At 31.9% G+C, this 22,636-nt stretch overlaps 1 protein-coding gene and 1 long non-coding RNA gene across 2 annotated transcripts in view; one reads left to right on the top strand and one right to left on the bottom strand.

Annotated features, from left to right (window-relative positions):
- The window catches only part of LOC150101498 (uncharacterized), a 110,679-nt gene that overhangs the window by 47,192 nt on the left and 40,851 nt on the right, over positions 1–22,636 (bottom strand). The window lies entirely within an intron of this gene.
- The window catches only part of LOC150101500 (cytochrome P450 2J2-like), a 44,547-nt gene continuing 24,765 nt past the window's right edge, over positions 2,855–22,636 (top strand). Inside the window, exons 1-4 of the mRNA XM_090400736.1 lie at positions 2,855–3,084; positions 8,888–9,015; positions 13,913–14,019; positions 17,271–17,554. Of these exons, the coding sequence (XP_090256862.1) occupies positions 2,855–3,084; positions 8,888–9,015; positions 13,913–14,019; positions 17,271–17,554 (749 nt within the window). The remainder of the gene's footprint in view (positions 3,085–8,887; positions 9,016–13,912; positions 14,020–17,270; positions 17,555–22,636) is intronic.

Raw genomic sequence — 22,636 nt, forward strand, 5'->3', positions numbered from 1 at the left:
AAATATGTAATTACAATATGTAATCATAATTTTAATTAAAAAATTGCATGTATGGATGTAACCAAAGAAAACGTGATGTCAATGACAGACGGGGGACATAAATATTTCATATCTTTATGAAATATATTTCATAAATATATGAAATATATTTACAACATAAAATGAAATAAATAAAAAAAGATAGATAGAGAGATAGATATAAATTATAACATGGAGATCAGAAAAGTCTTGAATCATGTATTATGCATTACATGATTAATTTTTAGCTTTTGACATTCTTTCGTTTCTCCCATAGTTAAATCCCTATTGATGGTTTCTTTTGAGATCTGAAACCGAAAGATAAATAAATAAATAAATAAATGTATTTTTTTTACTTTATGGATGAAATAGATATAGAACATTTTGGAGTATTTTCGAAAATTTCGATGTGTACCGGATGGTGCCACAGTTAATTGGAATGCTTGTAATTATTTTGTAAATCTTTTATATTAAAACTGGGAAAAAAAGAACAGATTAAACTTGGAGGAGAAAGGCACACAATTTATTTCTTAAAAAAATTATATGTCAGACCACGTAATTAATATACAGATTGACAAATATTTGGTTGTCAGAATAATAATCGCCTATTTGCGTTAACTGGTGTATAATGACTCGTTTTCATTATGAATGTTGTTACGTTGCTGAGGAATTAGGTCTATCCACCTTACAGATCATTATGGATCAAATATGCATCCTCATATCTTTCGTATCCATCATATATTTCAATGTAATATCAATGGAATTAAAATTTTAATATGCACTTCGCATCCATGATACCTTGGACGTATATATACCTCTTGGCCGGTAGTGTGGCTGCTATAATAGATACATAAATCTCTGTCTCTTTCTATGTCTGTACATTTGGCACGTCGTTCTCTAGTCGTTTTCAATAGACAGAGATCGTTATTGTTTGCTACAGTTTCACTAATAAATAAAATGTAAATATTTTATCTGCATATTAAATAACTACTAATATTATGATATTCATCACGGCTAGTCATCAAAAGCAAAGATATACGTGTTCAAAGTAATTAGTTGAGGTGTTATAAGGATATATACTGGCATTTTTATCCAGCAGAAAACAGCGCTAATTATATAAAATCAGTTCATTTGGAGAAATTGATTCCGTACCAGAATCGTCAAGAAAGAAACATTCTTTATCGATCTATCTGCATGCCTTTTATGAATGTATTTATATAAATCGATAGATTGCTTTGTCGTGTAGTCTATAGACTGCACGATTTTTTATATTTCATATAAAAAATTAATATTGTTCCCGAATATCTTTCTCTTTAAGTTAATTAAGTGATACAAATAAAAATACCTGACGACCTCAACGACCACGGCCAAACAAGGCAGTAAAATCTGAATGCCACCAATGAATAACTGGAACAATGCTGAACCCAAATGGATGTGAGAGAGCAAATGAGTAACTTAAATGGTGCGACTGTCAACTGGAAAATCTACAAAATCGGATTAACCATGATATGTTGAAACAAAATGATTGGCTTAGCAATAATTGCCATAAAATTAATACCGATAAAACGAGATATATGTACTTCACAATATATCTATAATATAGTATGAACTAAAATGTATCATTGTCCAAAATTGTAACTGTAGCTATTATTAAATATAATCAATCGAGTATTTGGCCTCTATATAGATAGCAATCTGAAATGGAACTCCCACATCATATTTTTCACAAATAAGTTGATGTTCGTAATTAACAGAATATGTTAAAAAATTTATAAATGCCACATTATTAAGATGCCTATACTATTCTTGGGTAAATTCCTCACTGCAATATGGTATCACCTGTTTAAGTAGAGATGACTGCAACAATCTGCTTCCTTTGATGCGAATACAAAATACAGTAATTAGAGCTATACCCATTACTAACTTAGCATATTCAACCAACGATCTGCTTGCCATTCATTATATTCTGACATTACAGAAGTTCTATCAATATTTATTATTGTATTATATGTAAGAAATAACGGTATAAATTTTTCGTTATATGATAAAGAATATTATGATTTACACGGTGACCGGAACTTTCTAGTAGGCAAAAAAAATAAATGTTTAATAAATCCTTTCAATAAATAGTAACAATCAGCTACAATAAACTACCAGATGAAATAAAATCAGAAACCTCAGAATATGCTTTCAGTAAAAGATTGAGACAAGCTAATGGGAATAAATTATGTTTACTCTTATTTTAAACTTATATCATAAGAGATGACTATAACTTACATATTATGCCTAATTATGATCCTAATGTATTATGACATTATATATCATGTTACCTGAATCCTCCGAGATACTGGCATTGGAGTTTGCAGTGATTGTATCGCTTAGATTTAAATTTTCTAGTAACCAGTATGGCGACAGCCCTTGATTACACATGATTTACAGTTTCTTTTATTTTCTTTCCATGTTTATTATTATGTCTTTTCCTTAACAAATCAGTCTCTACATTACCATTCAAGTTGTGCATTTTAAGTGGCTAAATAGTATATTTTTCTATGTTACATTATCACTTGCATTGCTGTAACAAATAACACTACTGTATGATATTATCATTTGTACTACTTCTACAGTCGATAAACTTTCAACTTCTTTCAGATAAAAATAAAATAAAATAAAAATAAACCTTTCAGATATATTTTTATTTTATTTATTTTATTTTATTTTACACTGTAACATTATCAGGCTACTGACGCATGTAGACTTTAAGAGCTTCCCAGAGATATATATATCAGTGAGATAAATTGGATTCGCATGTCAAGGTTGATATTTGAGTCGAACCAAGATGGCAATAACACATTTGTTAACATTAGTGGAGAACTATTTTGGTAAGATAACAATAAGTATTTTAGTGATTATTTGCATTTTATATGTGGTTTATCCACGTATACGTCGAAGAGGAAGATTTCCACCTGGCCCAATCGGTCTTCCTGTATTAGGATATTATCCATTTCTAGGAAAAGACGTCTACTTAAAGTGCATGAAACTCGCTGCTAAATACGGAAACATATTTAGGTAGGTTCTGTTTGTTTTCTAATTTAATTCTCAAATATGAGAACTGGGAAATAATAAAACACGATTAGTTTCTACATTCCACACATTTTATACCTACTGATTTTATACACACCAGACAATGTTTCTGTATAGATTCGCAGACTAGATCGATCCTGAACAGAACTAACATGCAGTTATTGAAAATTTATCATTATGTTTCATGATTATTTCTGTATACAGTGATAAAAACAATATCAAAAGCATAGAAAATACAAAATTAATAAAATATCGCGATTTGGCAATACATGTTGTTTCTTTACCGAAACCAAATCTAAATCATCCCAATATTTATTGATGCCTCGGATGAAAAAAAACAAAAAAAAACTATCAATCTGTTTACAAAGATTGGTATGAATGGAACAGCAAATATGCAGATATTTTAGGATAGTGACTAGCATTCCATTCCTGGCAGTGCCTTGCATTTTAGATTCTTTATTATAATCTACGTTGAACTGTGTTATTATATATATATATGTATGTATATATATATATATATATATATATATATATATATATATATATATATATATATATATATATATATATATATATATATATATATATATATATATATATATATATAATTTTCGCCTGTGTGTCACAGGCATCTTCAGTACATTTTAAGCTCAAATTAAACAGTAACTGACAAATCCAAAAAGCGCCACCTAAGTAGCTGGTAAGATAACTAAAAAGGTTCCTAACAACAACCACAAAAAATGTATGCAATAAAAAAAGGCCAAATGCATTAACAGATTAATATTCTTTAAACGATGTAAGATGGCTCAGGTTATTCCTACCTGTTGTAAAATAAAGTTTTTTGGTCCCCAAAAGCTCATCGGATCTACTTAAAAGCTAGTAAGTATCTTTTAAATAATCAGCTACACGAAATTAAAAATCTCTTACCCTCTTAAATAGAGAAATTATGGACATCAAAAACGCTCAAGAATCTGTTTTAACGGTTGAAACTTTTAATACTATAGTGCGCATATCTTCGAATTCTTACCTAAAGGTCTCTAATGATTCTCGTGACAAGCTAAAACGCAAATTTGAATCACTGGTCAGCCTACCTATTTGAACAAATTGTTTCCAGACGTCCACTAACAGACTGTGAACGTTTTGTTTTATCAAAGAATATGATTTCGCCCTTACGCCGAATAAGGTGCCCGTTATTCTGCCTAACGATATGAGAGAAAAATGTCTATAACTTCGCGACTATTCAACTTATAGGCCTCTTACATTGGATCCTACCGGGGGTCAATTGAAGAGACTTAATTCTCTTATAGATAATGTATCTACATGGAATGAAGATCAAAAGAAAAAACTTAAAACCTTCTTCCGTCATCTACCTAGATTGTATGGTCTTCCGAAAGTTCATAACCCAGGCATTCCGTTGAGACCAGTCGTAGATTATATAGGTTTCTCCACTTACAAAATCTCAAAATTTTTATCTAATTTACTCTCCTCTTCAACTAGAAGAACTGATACTTATATAAAAAAATACTTCGGATTTCAAAAATAAAATTTCGGATCTTCATTTGGACGTTTCTGATATCATGATCAGTTTAGATGTTGTTTCTTTATTTGCAAATGTGCCTCTTTCTGAAAGCATTGAATTGCTGCAACAGGAATTTCCTTCAGACATTGTAAAATTATTTGATTTTATAATACATTCTGGTTATTTTTCCTTTAAAAATAAGTTGTATCAACAAGTTGAAGGAACAGCAATGGGCAATCCTCTTTCTCCTGCTATCTCCAATTTCATTATGGAATATTTTGAACAACGTATCTTTGACAACATTTCTCCCAGACCTACTCATTGGTTCAGATATGTCGATGACATTTCTTCTGTATGGAATTGCTCTTCTGATGAACTTCAACAGTTTCTCACTAAGTTAAACGTACTTCGTCTTAAGATTCAGTTTACCTTAGAAATAGAATCAAATAAGCAGTTAGCCTTTTTAGATCTTCTAATTCTTCGTCAACCAGATGGTAACTTATATTTCTCAGTCTATAGAAAGAAGACTCATACAGGCCATTATATCCATAATGAATCTCATCTCCATCCCAGTCAAAAGGCAGGAACTATTAAAACACTGGTTCATCCGGCCTACTCCTTTTATTCTTCAGACGATCTTTTACAGAAAGAACTGCAATATATAACTTCTTCTTTTCTATCTAATGGTTATAAGAAATGCTTCATTAAAAGAGCTTTGAGTAGTTTTAATATGTCTTCCTCTTCAAATACAGAAGAAATAACGCGCATTCCTATACATTATGTACAAGGCATTAGTGAACGTATAGCAAAAGTTTTAAAACCATTGAATATTTTTGTTGCCTTTCGACCATTCAGAAAAATCTCCACCTTTCTCACTTCTCCTAAGGACAAGCTTCCACATCTTAATTATCCAGGTGTCTACCAGATTCCGTGCTCTTGTGTATTATCTTATTTCGGACAAACAGGAAGATCTGCCTGTATTCGGCTAGAAGAACACCAATCTTATATTGAATACTTTAAGCCTGAAAAGTCTGCACTTGCAGAATATGCCATCTTCACTAGACATAGAGTTCATCGGAGAAAGACAAGAGTCCTTCACAAAAGTCGGTTCCTCATGGAACGCCATTATAAAGAAACGTGTGAAACTTTACTTCATTCTCTTAACTTAAACAGATCCGACTGCTTACGTCCCCTTTATGGGAGATAGTACTTTATAAATCAGCTAATCTTTCCTAACTTTTTTTATTTTATACATTTTTTTTGTTAGAAAATTTATTGACCTTTTTATTCATCTTACACCAGCTACTTAGGTGGCGCTTTTTGGAATTGTCAGTTATTGTTTAATTTGAGCTTAAAATGTACTGAAGATGCCTATGACACACAGGCGAAAATTATACTATTAAATAATCTTTGTACGTGAGTTTTGTGTTATTAATTTTGTATGGATATGCCTACTCACGGTATACCTCTTTTGAAACTTTATAATATAATATAATATAATATAATATAATATAATATAATATAATATAATATAATATAATATAATATAATATAATATAATATAATATAATATAATGTAATATAATATAATATAATATAATGTAATATAACTACTTGAATTATTATATCGCCACTTCAAAAATAACGTAGAGACTGATATATTAAGAAAAAGACCTATGATTAATAAACAGGAAAGGGAATATACAGAAAAAAGGATTCAGATTACCATCGATATGGAGGCCCAAATACTTGAATATTTATTTATTTATTTTATTTTATTTTTTTTTATTAGGCTACAGTTACATTTTTGGATTTGAATATCACTACATTTTGCTTCATGCCACATATTGTTATGCTGTGATCTAGCTTATTGATTTAACTTTTTCTAAATAAAAGTTATTTCCTACATATAATATACAACAATAAAGATAGAGTTTATGTAATGGGAACAGGAAATTGGCGGAATATTTTAAGTCAGCCATAGCTATAGCTGTAATTATTCTATTTTGCATTCGTATCAAAGGAACCAGATTGTTGTAGTAATCGTTGCCTCAACAGGTGATACCATATCCTACATTGAAGATTTTACCCAAAGATAGGGAAAGCATCTTAAAAATGCTGAATGCACAATTTTTTGACATAATATATTTTGCCAATTACGTACCCTACGTTATATGTTATAAATGAAATATATGCATTCCATTTCAGATTACCATCGATATGGAGGCCCAAATACTTGAATATTTATTTATTTATTTTATTTATTTTATTTTTTTATTAGGCTACAGTTACATTTTTGGATTTGAATATCACTACATTTTGCTTCATGCCACATATTGTTATGTTGTGATCTAGCTTATCGATTGAAGCGAATATAGACGGGCACCAGCTTGTACTGGTCATCCACTGTTGGGCTGTAATGTTGATTCTTTTTCTTGCCTTGCCATGCATTTACTTTTAACATTTTTGTTCACTAACTGGATAACAACTGGCTTGTTGTCCGTTTTTTCTGCTAGTGGACATTCTTTGGAGAATAACGATGTCTTCCTTTTCAACTCCAAGTCATCGTATGCATAATTTAATTATGAGCTTCTTGTAAATCATTCATTGCACCATTCAACTTTATTATTTACATTCTGAATGCAAGCAAAGCTGTACTCCAGCGATGACTTCAAATCAGTTTTTTTTCTCTCTCTCTCTCTCTCTATCTGAGAGATTATGATGATATATATCATCATACATACATACATATATACATATATATATATATATATATATATATATACTGTATATATATAGCTTGCATCCCTTTTCATAAGGCAACGCCACTTGTTCCTTTCCGTGAAGGTGAAATAATTCAATTAGGAGGCTACAGCTCAGAAGAAACTTAAATGAGATTTACTTGCTTCCTCACAGGCTATATGAATTGTCCTGACATCAATTTTCGCAAATTATGGAGAAGGTTATCAACATTCAACTCCATCAATACGTTGCGAATTGCTATCTAATTAGTGACCGTCACTATTGATTTAGCCACTTTAGGTTCACAGGAGATCTCCTGACCTACTTCACTCACATTCGGAACCATTCCACGGAAAGGTCTGGAGAAAGCTGTTGCGTTGCTTTAAACATCTCCCAGGATTTTGATGAGTTCTGACATCGAGGATTTCTCAACAACTTACCATCGGTTGGATCGACACTTTTCTTTTAGATCACTAGAAGTAATGATGGATGGGGTTCTCTCTTAATACTTTCTTGTCAATGCTGCTGTCCCTTAGGCCTCTACATTTTAACATCCCCTTTTCCTGATTAATATAAATGACCTGCACTAATTTTCTTCAAATCATGTTCATAATTTTTTTTCTGTTGCTGTTGTTTCTGTTTCTGTTGCACTCCACTTGTCCTACTCATATGACAATCTCTGTAATGCTCAAACATCTCATGTTTCAAGATCTTCTGCAATACGAGCCTCGAAAACTGACTTCTACAGTATCTTTGATTTAGGTGTAGAGAGTAAAATTAGTGAAATTTGTAAGTCAAATTCGAAAGTCGAATTAGTCAATTTCATTGCTTTCAAAATAGAGTTTAGGTTGTTTTTCTGTGAAAATGACTTTAGCTCAACATAAACAGTCAAAACAAAATCTCTTCTTGGATGTTTCTTACTACAAACATTTCCTGGCATAATCCAATCCCTTCTATAGCATCATCAGTTTCCAAGAAAACAGAATTTTTTCCGATCAAGAAAGTACTTCTCTTCCTGCTGAACAGTTCCTTTATTTGTATAAATCCGACTAACATTGGAATAATTCTGTCATGTATGGGGTGAGCGGTGCACCCAAGAACTCCCTGAAAATTCTCGATGCAGTTTGGAAAAGAGCAGTTCTGTGTAATTAATCACCGATTACAGCGGTTTATTCTGTTCCTTACCCTGCCTTCACAACAGACTCTGTTTGATACAGGCTATTCTGCCCTTCGTCTTTAGGAGAAATATATATAAAAAAAATGGAAAACAAAATTTACAGTAAATGAGATATCATCTATTGTACTCATGTTTTTTTCCGAATTATTTAAATACTAAACATTCCTTAAATTATCCTTCTCTTTGTCCTTGTCTCAAATACGTCAGATGGACTGTGTTTTAAATACAGCATAAATCACATAATAAAGCAAGATTACTCTAACTCAAATGGACAAAAATAATGAAATATTAAGCGTATGATTTTCACATGCAAAATTGTGATAATTTACTGTCTGTTCCTATTTCTTTAGCCTCTATGTTGGAAACAGATATGTGGTTATTCTGGGAGATTTCGCAAGTACAAAAGAAGCTTTAAGTAAATCGCAATTTTTGGGAAGACCAGAGCCCTCTCCTTTTCACGTTTTTCCAGGAATTAAAAGTAAGTAGGCACCTTATGGCTTAGATTTTGATAAAAAAAAAGTGGGATTGAATTCAATTTTAGAAGTAGTACTAACACCCTTAGGACGCTTCCCTTTATGAAGGGAAGCTTATACCATGCTTTTCAAATATGAATTGTACCACTTCACGCTCGGTCACAACAGTTTTAGACGCTTCCGTGAATCAACCGATGCGCGCTCATTTAATTTACAACTTAATTGCTGGCTATATGTCTGTGTGTTGGTATTTCCCTCTGAATTACAAACTATTTAAAACCATTATTTGATGTGATAAATATTAATGTATGGATCCTGATGCGCGCGGTTAGCATAGTGGCCGTGCGCTTCGCAACCACACAACGCAACCTCGTATGCATGGGGAAAGATTGTCCTAGGTTCGATTCACGTCGGTGGCGTTAGGAGCTTAAGTATCTTCCTCAGCCATAGCCAAGTTAGCCGGTCTTGGACGTAGACAGCAGGTTTTTTCCCCATTTTATCCTTGGGTTTTTCCTCCCGCAAAGCAGGCAAACCGGCCGCGTAAATACGCGCCTTGACAGACATCGGATACCACCGGGAATAAGGAGCAACCAACCTATTCCGCGGGATAATCGGTTACGGAAGCTTACGCGATAAAATGTGCAGGCCCAAGCGATAGCCTAACATACGATGATAATGAGGATGGATCCTGCCGTTCCTATTGAAAGGGAAAATATCCCAAAAATGTGTCACTTTTTATGATAAGATTTATTATCATGAAAATTATTATTATTAATATTATATGAATTTTATATGAATATTATATGAGTATTATATGAATTTTATGTGAGTATTATATGAATTATTAATCATTATAAAATAATTAATTTTAGCGAAGACGTTAGGTGTCTCTAACACTAAGGGCCTGCAAGCTAAACTTTCCTAAACAAAAATAAAATTTTACTTGAAATGAAAATGCTATACTGCTAATACTACAGTTAATCGTAAACGTAACAGTTATTGCAGAAATGAAAAGAACTTTTAACGTTGTAGATTGATAATAAATTATTTATTTGAAACCTAGGTATTCAGAATAATTATTTGTTTGAGAGAATTATTGCAAATTTTTCGTTTTATATATCTCATTTAAATAAAATGCTTAATTTATGCCATTTAAGCATATACAACTTCTTATAAACGCTATTATGCCATTACATATATCTATAAGTGAGGGTGAAAAAAGAAAAAAAAAAAAACCGAATTTTTTTGCCCTACAACGAAATTCGGTATATAATGGCCTGAAACTTAACGTATTATAAAACGCTATGAACTTCTAAATATAGAAGACGCCTACTTTAGATATTTGACACTGTATTTCGTTTATTCTGAAATAAAAGAAAATCGTATATTATAAAATATTAGGAAACAGAAAACATTTTAAAAAATGTTTGGAATTTAAAATCTTATATTATAAAATATTAGGAAACAGAAAACATTTTAAAAAATGTTTGGAATTTAAATTAAAATTTTCATACAAGCCATAAAAAATATTGCAAATGTTAAATTTTTATAGTCAGTTGTTTAATAAATTTTTATTGCCAATGTTTATATACTAAGAGGTTTTTGTTTGTTTGTTTGTTTCAGGTTGTTACCGACTGCGTTGATAACATTTTACTTATATTTTCGAATAGTAGGAATTTGCTTATGTTTAAAATTTCTTACTTATATTTATCTTCAGAATCAACAATCAATACTCGGATATCTGAGAAAAGTATTATGCTGAAGTTTATTTTAGTCCGTTTTTCATACACTGTTCATTCTTTCTCTTCTTTTAATATTACCTATTATAATATTGAAGAAAATTAAAAGAAATACTGATAACATAAATGACGAAAAGCACTGTTAAGTAAAATCAAATCATGTGTTTATTTATAATTGCTCGTAAGGCTCGTTGGCCTGTCTTGTTTGCCGTCCAAGTAACTTTGTTTTCTTGAAACATGATTAATGCGGTGATAGAGCGGTTCATCATATTAATATATTCTATATGTTTGTTATTGCATTTAGTCAGTTTGCCTATTTACTGGGAAGAAAAACCAGAGTTTACTGGGGAAAAACCCTTACGCCGCTATATGAGCCCGATTAACTCATTTTCTTTTGAAAGGACCTAACAATGGGTTCTCTCCGCCGTAATTTTGATTAGAAACGAGATATTCTCTTCTAAAGAAGACCGTCGAAACCGAGTGAGAATCTAAAAACAGAAAAAGACACTCATAATATTTAAATTAAGGGGATATTAAATCCCACATTGTTTCAAAACCGAATAAGATTTGTGTTTCTTATTCGGTTTTGATTCAATGTGGGATTTTATGTCCCCTTAATTTAAATAATGTTACATCGCCAAAGTGAAGCCTATTGGGTCTTTATATTTAAGTAATTAATGGGTGCACCTTTTTGAAAACTCGTGTAGCAGAGTATATAAGTTCTTTTCGATATACCCTTAGTATTAATTTGGTCTACCTACTCACTGATGTGACCTCAATAAAGGTCGAAACCGGTCTGGGTAGTGACCTTCCACCATAATATATAACATAATGCATCTCCTAGGAGATGGGTTTTACATTATGGGAAATACTAAGAATAGTGATCAGAACTTTCTCCACCTTTGCAACGAGTTGCCCTAGTGTTGAACTACGTGCTTTGGTTTACGCTAGTATTCGCCGATACTTTTAAAATTTAACAATATTCGGTATGAAACTCTTTGATTCCGACCTTTGAGCTTATTATTCGGTTTGAAACAATGTGGGATTTAATATCTCCTTAATTTAAATAATGTTACATCGCCAAAGTAAAGCCTATTGGCTCTTTACATTTAAGTAACAGTCAAAATATTTATCAGAAAAATCTACCTTCATACAGAGCAGAGGGAAAATTACTCAACAAGGGCCAAGGGCCATTCGGGGGCCCTTGGCCCTTGTATATTGAAGGGGAAAGAGTAGATTATAGTAGTATAGAGTAGAGTTATAGTAGAGGTTTATAGAGGGAAGATAGATATATGGCCAGAAATGGAAAGACTCCATTTCTCGCCTTATATCTATCTCCCCTCTATAAATCTCTACTATAAGTCTACTCTATTCAACTATAATCTACTCTTTCTCTTTCAATATACCCTATTCCTCCTATGAGTTTAAATTTGGAAGAAGGCTAGTTCAGAATCCTTAGGGTAGCAGCCCTACCACTGGACTATCCATCGCCAAGCAGGTCATATGACATGGAGAACATTATTCTACTTTTAAGCCGACAGAAAGAGTTAATCGGAATGAATCTATGGAAAACGACTCTGGAATGGAAAAGGTAAAACGAAAATGGAAACGACAAAATATAATACATATAGCAAACTGGAACGTAAGAGGAATAACATATAAAGATATAGAATTTGACCAAATACTAAATTAAAGAAATATTTAAATAGCAGTAATCACTGAAACAAAAACAAATAAACAAAAAAAAATTAAAACGAACGATGAGAACCTAATGTTTTAATGTGATATATAGTGGAGTTGACAGAGACCAAAGCGCAAAAGCAGGAGTTATGATTTGGATTCATAACTCCCTTTCAAAACAGTTAAAACATTATAAATTATGGAATGAAAGAATAATATAAGCTAGAATAAAAATAGATAGAGGTTATTTAACAATAATTGGTTTATATACCCCAGAAGACGGAAGAGAACAGGATAATATTGAATTTTATAATCGGTTACAAAATATTAATAATAAAATAAATAAAAATGATTATGTAATATTAGCTATTTTAGTGCTACTTGAGCAAAGTTCAGAAAATTAGTCTCCTATGATATTCAATCAATTAGCACCTTGATCTCTGCAGCAATATCGTAAAATGTATCTGATGTTTTAGATTCCACCTCCCAAACGTAGCGTCAAACTCACTGCTGCATGAAAAATTGTTGTTAATATTGCTGATTTTTCCACCTTTTCTGGATTCAAAAAAACAGATATTTTCCTCATACATACTCCACTCCTATCTTCACTACACTTCCTAAAAATACGTTATTTGTTACACGGGGGCAGTAGAGAGTCTATCTATCTCTCAGAGCAATGTTCTGGTAATGCTAGTAAACTAAAGCCCTAACTTATGCCGTAAGGCAACAAACTGAACACTTTCGTTATTTTTACCAGTCAGATAGTTTCTTCCAACCGAAACTGCTGTTCGTTTACTTTTAAAACTAAAATACTTTATTCATATCTTGCTAAATAAGGTCTGATACATTTGCATTCCATAAACAAAATGGTTTTAGTATTGAAACAGAAAATATTAGGAATTCACTTATGTTTTATAACTAGATATAGAAATTAGCTACAAATATTCGAAATTACCAAAAGTCCTATGGGCATATAATCTACAGCTTCGGAGTTTACTTGAATTACGGTATTTAACAGTAATGCACTCTACACAGGAGATCATATATTCGACTGTTATTACCGCATTCGTTAGAATTCCCTGGCTTGAAGCGAGTTTGTAGTTATGTCTATCATAACTGAATGTAGAACCAATAAAAGGGCAAAATAGCTATATTCAGTACCATAGGATTTATGATAATTTTCTCCAAATACTTAAGAAACTTTGTGGAATTTGTAACAAGGTTTTCAATCTTCTACTGAAACAGAGAAATTTAAAATCCCTTTCTAAGACTTATATTATAATTGCAGGAGATGGTGCATGTTAATCATTTATTTTTGAAATGAAGTCCGGAGAGGATTTTTTACGAAACACAACAATTTTGTGGAGTTGTATGTCTCTCTCTCTCTCTCTCTCTCTCTCTAACTTGAATTAATCTCTATATTTTTCTAACACTTGTTATATTTCTATCTTGAATAACTGTCACAGGATATTTTTTTACTTAGGTCTCGTTTCTGTAAATGGTTCGGAATGGCAGCAGCAAAGGAGATTTTCCCTGCATATATTAAGGGACTTAGGCTTCGGCAAAGGCCAAATGGAAGATCATATAAAGGTAAAGTACATATTTTAAATCACAATGAAAGTGTCAGTTATTTTTTTTTCTGAGTGAAATTTTTTGGAAAATAAGAATCTCTAGGTGAATTAGCTGGTTCGGCAAATAAATACCTACGATCATCGGTTATTTGCATTGTATTTTGTCGTTACTATATATACACATACAAGTTTGTTTGTTCTTATTTTCTCTTTGTTTTCAGTTTCATGCCTGCATGATGAAAAATCGTTTTTAATTATTTTTAAAGTTGCCGATATGAAAATCGCTCTATTTGGCTAAGAGTAAATTGATAAATATAACATTCTTCTAACAATTCCTCTTATTCTGAGTGAGTATTATTATTGTTATTATTACATGGCACCTCCAAGGAGTCCAAGGACTCATCAAGGGAGGGCACCTACTCTACAACTCTCCATCTCCACCATTGAATCCACCAACTACAACGAACCGTAACTACCATCATCATCATCATCATCTACACCAACGCCATCTACCGCCCATCACCACACTAGTATTTTCACAGACAATCACAACCATCCATGCCCATGGAGGGATTCGAACACGCAGCCTTTTGGATGGAGAGCGGTTACGCTGGAGATAGTTTTAACAGTAGTATTCCTTGGTTAAATGTTTCCGAAGCATTGTTGCAAATAAAAAAATGTTAAACTTCTTAATCTTCTGTGGATAGAGAACATACACTTTTTTAAATAAATACAGATTCCCGACGGAGAAGGTTCACAGAAAAAAAAATTCTATACTTTTTACATAGCTTTATCGTACATTTTGATAGAAAAGTAGTGTATGTATGACTGACCCTGGCGATAAGCTGATAACGATAACAGGAGCTCGTTTTATCTGAATAAAGAGTAACAATGCAAGGGGCATGTTTCAAATATGATTTACTTACTTGTTTATCACTAATCGCAGACATATAATTCATTCCTTATTATTCAGATGAATATTATGATAAAGATGCATAAAATTTGGTATGCTTGATTTGTTGTAGAATAATACCTATGTCGGAATCATGGTCCAAGTTTCAGAAGCATACTTCTTTATTTATTCAACGGAAACGTTCTATAAGTATTATTTTTTCTATTAATGGTACGACCACTGGTTTCAATTATGAGAGCTCATGTTGTAACTCGAGTTGAATTATGGGATGATAACAATAGTTTAAATTTGATTATTGATGGAAAAGTTTCGAAGATAATCATAATCTTTTTTATTTATGGTATGCAGTTCTGGAAGGTATAGTAAGAATTCTGCTAGTTCCTATTCTTGCATCCCCCGAACAAAGCATTTCGACATAAAATCATACAGCGAAGTGTCCATCTTCATACATTTAAGCTGATGTTTGCTATGCACAAGGCACTCTTCTGTGTCAGTTTGTGAAGGAAATAATGTCTTTTTGTTATAAGAATATTTGTTGTTATTTAGTTGCTAGTGAATATGTATAATATTTATAGCTGAGTCGGGTGAATAAGATGGGTGGCTAATTTTTAGTAATTTTTCGTTGATTCTACCACATATATTGCTTATAATGCCTCCGTTTATCCAAGGAGTTCCCTGTTTGGCATTCATTTTATGAACTAATTTTATGAACAAAATTATGAATATAATTTTGTTGATTTTTATACATTTCTATAAATAGGTATAGGAAGGTCTTGCAAAAGGGGATTATTTATTTTAAGATAGCTGTTCTAGGTTGTGTTTTTGCAAGAAGATGGTAAGCCTTACACTTTACTATGATAGTGGAGTCGGATTTGTCTGGTTGAGTTTTATAGTAGTGGAAAAAAATAGTGGCATATTGGAATGAAGCTGGGATGAGACAGTGATCAGCAATTGTGGGGTTAATTGCTGAACAGGTATATGCGTTCATTAGACCTTCGATAAAGATATAATATACGAGCGATGCATGGTTGTGTTACAGAATCTCTTAATCTTCTCTTCTTGGTTTATGATTTAAGATTTGTGGCTTTCTTGTTTGGTTTTGTTAAATTTATGATAAGGCCCTTTACTAAACTGATTCAAATGTCATTTAGTATATTAGAATGTGTTAATGGTTGAAGAGACGCCTTTAAGGATATGTTATTATATTAAATATTTCTAATCAGGATGTGCCGATATATTGCGGGGATAATGATGTCCCTTAGCTATATTTCCAGTTTTTGTGAATGAAGCGTGCGGATGCAGTTCTATGGGATATGTTTATCAGATATTTGTGGCTACTACTATCATTTGTTTCTGAGTCCCAAAATGAGTATATGTGCATATTCGAAAAGTACAAGTTTTTTCTTCGATCTGATCTCTTCCATGATGAATGCCATAATTCCACCTCTTCTTTTTTCTTTACTTTTTGTTTTTTTTTTGTTTTACAGGATGTAGGACTAATAACGTCTAATGCAGTACGCAGAAGCCTTCTAATTGCTATATGCATACCTTATAGCAAATTCTAGGATTAGTGCATCTACAGTTTTCAAAGTGTCGTTGAACAGTATTATCAATCTACGCCAGTGTTGCTTTAGGCTTCTTCTTTCAACTTTTACTCAAATAGGCTTCTCCTATTTCGGTGAAAGGTGAAAAGTTTGGAATTCATGCTAGAGTTGTCTGTCCACTGTTCGAATATCAGTACTCTCAAAATTTACATTTTAAATTCGTCTTTCTAAACTGTGAAGAGTGTAATACAAAATAGAAAATAGCGAGAGTGAGAGAAACATTCTGAGATCGATAAACCACAAAATTACAAACTCTATGTCGTACCTGATATCTGGGTAAATGTTATCACCCGATTAACATGAAAATCATATATTTCAACATTACAGGATACAGTGTTCAGTTTGTATGACATTTAATTAAAATATTTACTACTTTTCTGTTGAAAAATATCACGAAATGTGAGGAGTAAATATCTTCTATTGAATTATGCTTCACGTATGATGAAGATTAAAAATTGATATTCTCTGATATTACGAATGATTCGAACACTGTGTGTGTGTGTGTGTGTTTACAGAAGCATTGATGAATGTAGGTATATGTTGTATATGAATAATAATCTGCCTTTTGATAAAATATTGAAAGAAAATATAAGCAAATTGATAATCGCAGTTACGTCTTATTATGTATGAGAATTTTAGTTTAGAATAGATACATGTCACTGATCTGATCTTGAAATGTTTTATATTCTTTTATTTTTATTTATTATTTTTGAGAAAATCGCTAACTATTATTCTAATTACCCTAACTTTCAGGAGGAAATATGGGATTTCCTTAAAGATGTTGAGGATTGCGATGATTTACATGATATACTCCTTTCTAGCGTATCAAATAACATCGTATCAATGGTATTTGGAGAGAGATTTCAACATGGGGATCCTCAAAGAACAAAATTAAATAATAATCTTAATTTATTCAACGATGTCGTTAGTTCCTTCGACATACCCACATTTTTACCATATTCAAAGCCTATACTGCGTTTTCTGATGAAAAATTCCAAGTTCTTGAAAGGCCTTAGAGGAGTTCAAAACTTTGTCAGGTGAGCGAAGAACAATATTTTATTGAATATCATTATAACCTTATTAATATCATCTACACGGACATTTAATAATAATAATCATATTTGTAAATAAAAATATTTATAAATATACGATTATGTGTTATTATTATATTTTCAGTTCACTACAAATATTCATTCCATAAGGATAAGTAAAAATATTATGTATATATATATATAAATGGTATTATTTGGAGAGAGATTTCAGCACGCGGATCCTCAAAGAACAAAATTAAAAAATTAGAGAACAAAATTAGATATTTAGTGAACTTGAGCTGGTAGCACTGAAACCTGAAGCTGTAAAAGGAGACTGTATTGACCCTGAAGTGACCAAGAATATAAATGGAGCAAAAGCAGATTCCAACGTGCAGAATGCTGAAAATCTTGACAATATACAAACAGTTTAAAGGAAGCTATCAGATAAGGAACAAGAACTCGCAAGAAAAATTATCGAGCAAATGAACAGCAACCAGGAACGAGTTAGGCTTCCAGTACTGAGACAAGTACCTCAACAAAAACTGAAGAAACTCCTACAAGAGGCCAATAAAGCGGCAAGAGCTATTCCTACTGGAACTATTGGGCAAACGAATCAACTTATATACTGAATAGGCTACGTCGTAACATCTGAATTAGGATATAAGATTAGTGAACCCAGAAGCAGTAAGGCTCAGGAACCAAAATGGAAGCATCGACTGGAGAATAAAATTCTTAAACTCAGAACAAACGTGAGCAATTTGAAAAGCCTTAAGAAAAAGAAGCTGAAAATCCGAAATAACCTCATAAAGAGATATAATACTGGAACAGGACCTATTGATGAAATATTAGAGGAAGTGAAGCAAAACATACTTGCAGTTGCAGCTAAAATAAGAAGATACAGTGCACGCATTGAACAGTACAAGCAAAATTCTATGTTCAGCGCAAATCAGCACCAGTTTTACAAGAAAATTGATTGCTGCAGGAATGATAATCTTAAAGAAAATAAAAAATACCAGAGACAAAGAAAATATACTTAAATTTTAGAAAAACCTATGGGACAATCCTAAGAGGATCTCTGAACAAGATCAAGATCAAGATAAGACAATAACAATGCAAAGTGGATTGAACAAATTACGAACGAATCTCAAGAACGAAAAATGAACCAATTGAAAATAACAACTGAAATGGTTCAAAAGCAAGCTAAAAATATAAACAACTGAAATGGTTCAAGAGCAAGCTAAAAATATAAAAAACTGGTCAACATACGGGAAGGATGAATTAAATGGTTACTGGTTGACATATCTAACAGGCTTACACGAAAGACTTGCTAACCAATTTTATGATATTTTAGAAGGAAAAAGCAAAGAAGAGTGTCTCACAGCAGGGAAAACGTTTTTGATAATAAAGGGTAAAGAAAAAGGTCCAAACCCAGAAAACTTTCGACCAATAACCTGCCTGCCAACAACTATTGAGCTAATCACAAGAATGCTAGCTGATAAAATATACAGCTATCTTGAAGCAAATTCTATTTTCCCAATTGAACAAATAGGTAATAGCAAAAATTCAAGAGGCACAATAGAGCAATTGCTGATTGATAAAATGATTCTGAAAAATTGCAAACATTGAAAATCCAACCTCAATATGTCTTGGATAGATTATAAAAAAGCGTTTGATTCGATGCGTCATAGTTGGATTTTAAAATGCACAAAACTATTCGGTATTAGCGAAAACGTATAAACATTTTTGCAATCCAGCATGAAAAACTGGAAAACAACGTTGGTTCTGAATAGAGAAGAAATTGAAGAGATAAACATAAAAAGGGGTATCATTTAAGGAGACTCATTATCTCCTCTATTGTTTATCTTGTCATTTATCCCCTTAACTATAATTTTAAATAAAACTGTTCATAGTTATCAAACTGAGCAAAATAGTGAAAAGATATCTCACGTTTTATACATGGACGATCTGAAGTTCTATGCATAATCAGAGAATGAACTCAGATCGTTGCTTAATACTGTGCACATATTCAGTCAAGATATATCAATGGATTTTGGCTTACACAAATGTGCAATTGCTGGAATAACAAGAGGAAAGTTTGAAGATCTGAACGAAATCGAGCCGCTCAATGGTGAAATAATCGAGGCAATAAAATTTCGAAGAGAGCTACAAATATTTGAGGATTTTAAAAGCATCAGATATTCTGCAAAAGAACTAGAGAAGAATATATAAGACGACTAAGAAATCTCCTTAAGTCAATGCTTAATGCTGGAAATTTGATAAAATCAATTAATACCTGGGAGATGTCTGTTCTGAGAAATTCAGCAGGCATTGTCGAATGGACCCAGCTAGAGGTGTAAGATTTAGACCGAAAAACACGAAAATTAATGACAATGCACCATGCCCTCAATCCTCGCAGTGATATTGATAAGCTCTATCTATCTATGCAAAAAAGGAGGTAGAGGATTATTATAAGCAAAGCAAGTTATTGAAGAAGAAAACTAAATTTGAATGATTATCTGCAGCAAACAATGGAAAAAATTCTGATTGAGGTAAGGAAAGAGGGTTTATTTAAACCCATGGAGACAAAATTGGAATACAAAACCAACCAAGTAAAAGTAAGAACTGAAAGATGGAAAAATAAGGCATTGCATGGAAAATACCTTCACTACTACATAAGGTATTTTTCATGACGCATTGGTTGATAAGAAAATGACGTCATTGTGGGCGTGACATCATGAGATTGGAATGCTTGGAATTTCCATGGGGCATATATGTGTGTGACTTCATGTTACTTGTTTTGTTCGCATATGGAATTATGGATGATGGTAGAGATAAGAATTCGTGTTGTGATTGGTCGGACACTCTGAACAAGATCAAGATCAAGATAAGATAAGGAATCATGAGATCGGTGGGTGTTGTTATGAGATGTAGATAAGTGACGTGATTTGTTAATTGTCAATAAGTCACATCATTTGTTAGTTGTAAATAAGTGACGTGTTTTGAATGGAAAGGGATATATATTAGTGTATAAGGAATCGTGTCGTGATTGGTGGGACACTTCTGACCAGATCAAGATCAAGATAAGATAAGGAATCTTGACGTGGATGTTTTTTATTATAGATTTTGGAATGTTTGGAATTTTGCTGGGCCCTTGTCTGTCTGGGACATCATGTGGTGTTTTTGGTTCTTTTATTGCCTTGTGGGTGATAATTAGAGATAAGAATCGTGACGTTATGTATTTGGAAATTTCTGGGAAACATATGTCTCTCTGTGATATCACATGGTATTTTGGTTTGGCTATGGAATTGTGGGCAGTGTTTTTGAGAGAAGATATCTTAAAATTTTCCCAGGGTGACACACATCCATCATTGTCGTCATGTTTTGTTTGGTTGTCTATACATGTATATACTAATTTCCAATACATTATTTGGTATTTCTATTTCTTTCCTGTTAAAGGCTGGGAATTCTTAGAGTAGAGTAGAGTCGTGATGGTGGTCATGTTTAAGTTTTTTTCTGAATAACTTAATTATATGCTAATGTCACTCAAACATACATATTCTTCTTCTATAGATGGCTGTACTAATTTTCCAATAAATGTTTGGGTATTTCTTTACTGTTAAAGGGGGAATTCTTACAGTAGAGTAGAATCTTGTGGTGACAGTGTTTCGAGCTTTTCTGATTAATTTAATTATATATTGGTATCCGTCAAACACACAATTTTTTTTCCATAACGCATCCGTATTTTCTTCTAAATTCATATTCTAATTCAAATTCATTTTTTATTCATAATTCATCTGAATATTTTGATTTGTGTAAATTAAGATCTTAAAGTTCAATAAATAAATAAATAAACAAATCTCGTGTGAATTCACGGTGATTTCAAAACTGATCTTAGTTAAATATACATAACACATCAACGGCACTGTTTGTTGTTTTAAGTTTACATGGCGAGAGTGTTTCGAGATTTTCTGAATAATTTAATTATATGCTTGTGTCTCTATGGCATTTTAAAATAAATTAATTAAAATAAATAAAATAAAATGAAATAAAAATTTATGTATTCTAGAAATTCTAATGATAATTTAAATTACTTACAGTTTTGCAGAATGGCTCTTCTAAATACAAATATTCCAAAAAAATATGTTCCAAAATAGTTGAATTTTATATCCACACCACAACACAAACAAAAAACCTCAAAGAACGAAATTTCGGTAAATACTGTAACCTGAAATAGTTGAGTACTTCTTCCTTTAGATTTCAGCCCATAGATGCTATGTTATCGTCATGAGCAATATCCCCCCGAGTGAATGGTTTCTACAAATCGCGGTTTTCTTCAAAGGGATCTTTCATGAAGATGACATGAGTCACGTCCGTGAATTGTGGTATTGTTGAAAAGGTATCATTTTCCCAAGTTTTGATGTTTCTCAAATACTTACATATGACTAAATGATTAGCATTCACTGATTCTGATGACACATACCGAAAATTATTTTTCTTCGTTCCCATGGGAAATCATTGCTGTAGTAAATTAATGCTTATATTTATTTTTTAAAAACCAAAATTGACTATTAATTTTACCTGCAATTCCTTGTGCACTTAATCTATTTCTGTAACTGAAATTTATTTTTTTTTCATTTTTTTCTTTAGCATTAGTAATTTAAAGTAACAGATATGCAACAAAGCAGGTTTTGAACTCGTCATTGCATTATCTTTTAGAAATTTCTTTTGCCAGCACAACAAATAAATAGTTATTTCTTATTTTTACAAATGAATATTAGCTCTGTAATATATACTTTGTTAATTTCTATGTTACCTTTTATTTGACTGTAATATTATTAAAAAATGGCTCTGTAAAATAGCCAAATTCTTACAGTATTCTAACTTTTCAGGTAAAATTTTCTACACTAAAATTCTTGCTATTAATTTAATACCCGACTATTCCTTTTGGATCGAAGAGTTGACAGTTTCATGAAATATTTGAGGGCTTGCATGAACAAATAAGACTTTTAATTCACTGAATCAAAAAATAAGCCTCTGGTTACAATGTGGCATGAAATTTCACAAGGAAAAAATGTTATCGGCTTACTT

This window comes from Typopeltis vanoorti, chromosome 11 (assembly GCF_054136105.1).
Source record: "Typopeltis vanoorti isolate ZY-2024b chromosome 11, IOZ_Tvanoo_1.0, whole genome shotgun sequence".
NCBI lineage: Eukaryota > Metazoa > Arthropoda > Arachnida > Uropygi > Thelyphonidae > Typopeltis > Typopeltis vanoorti.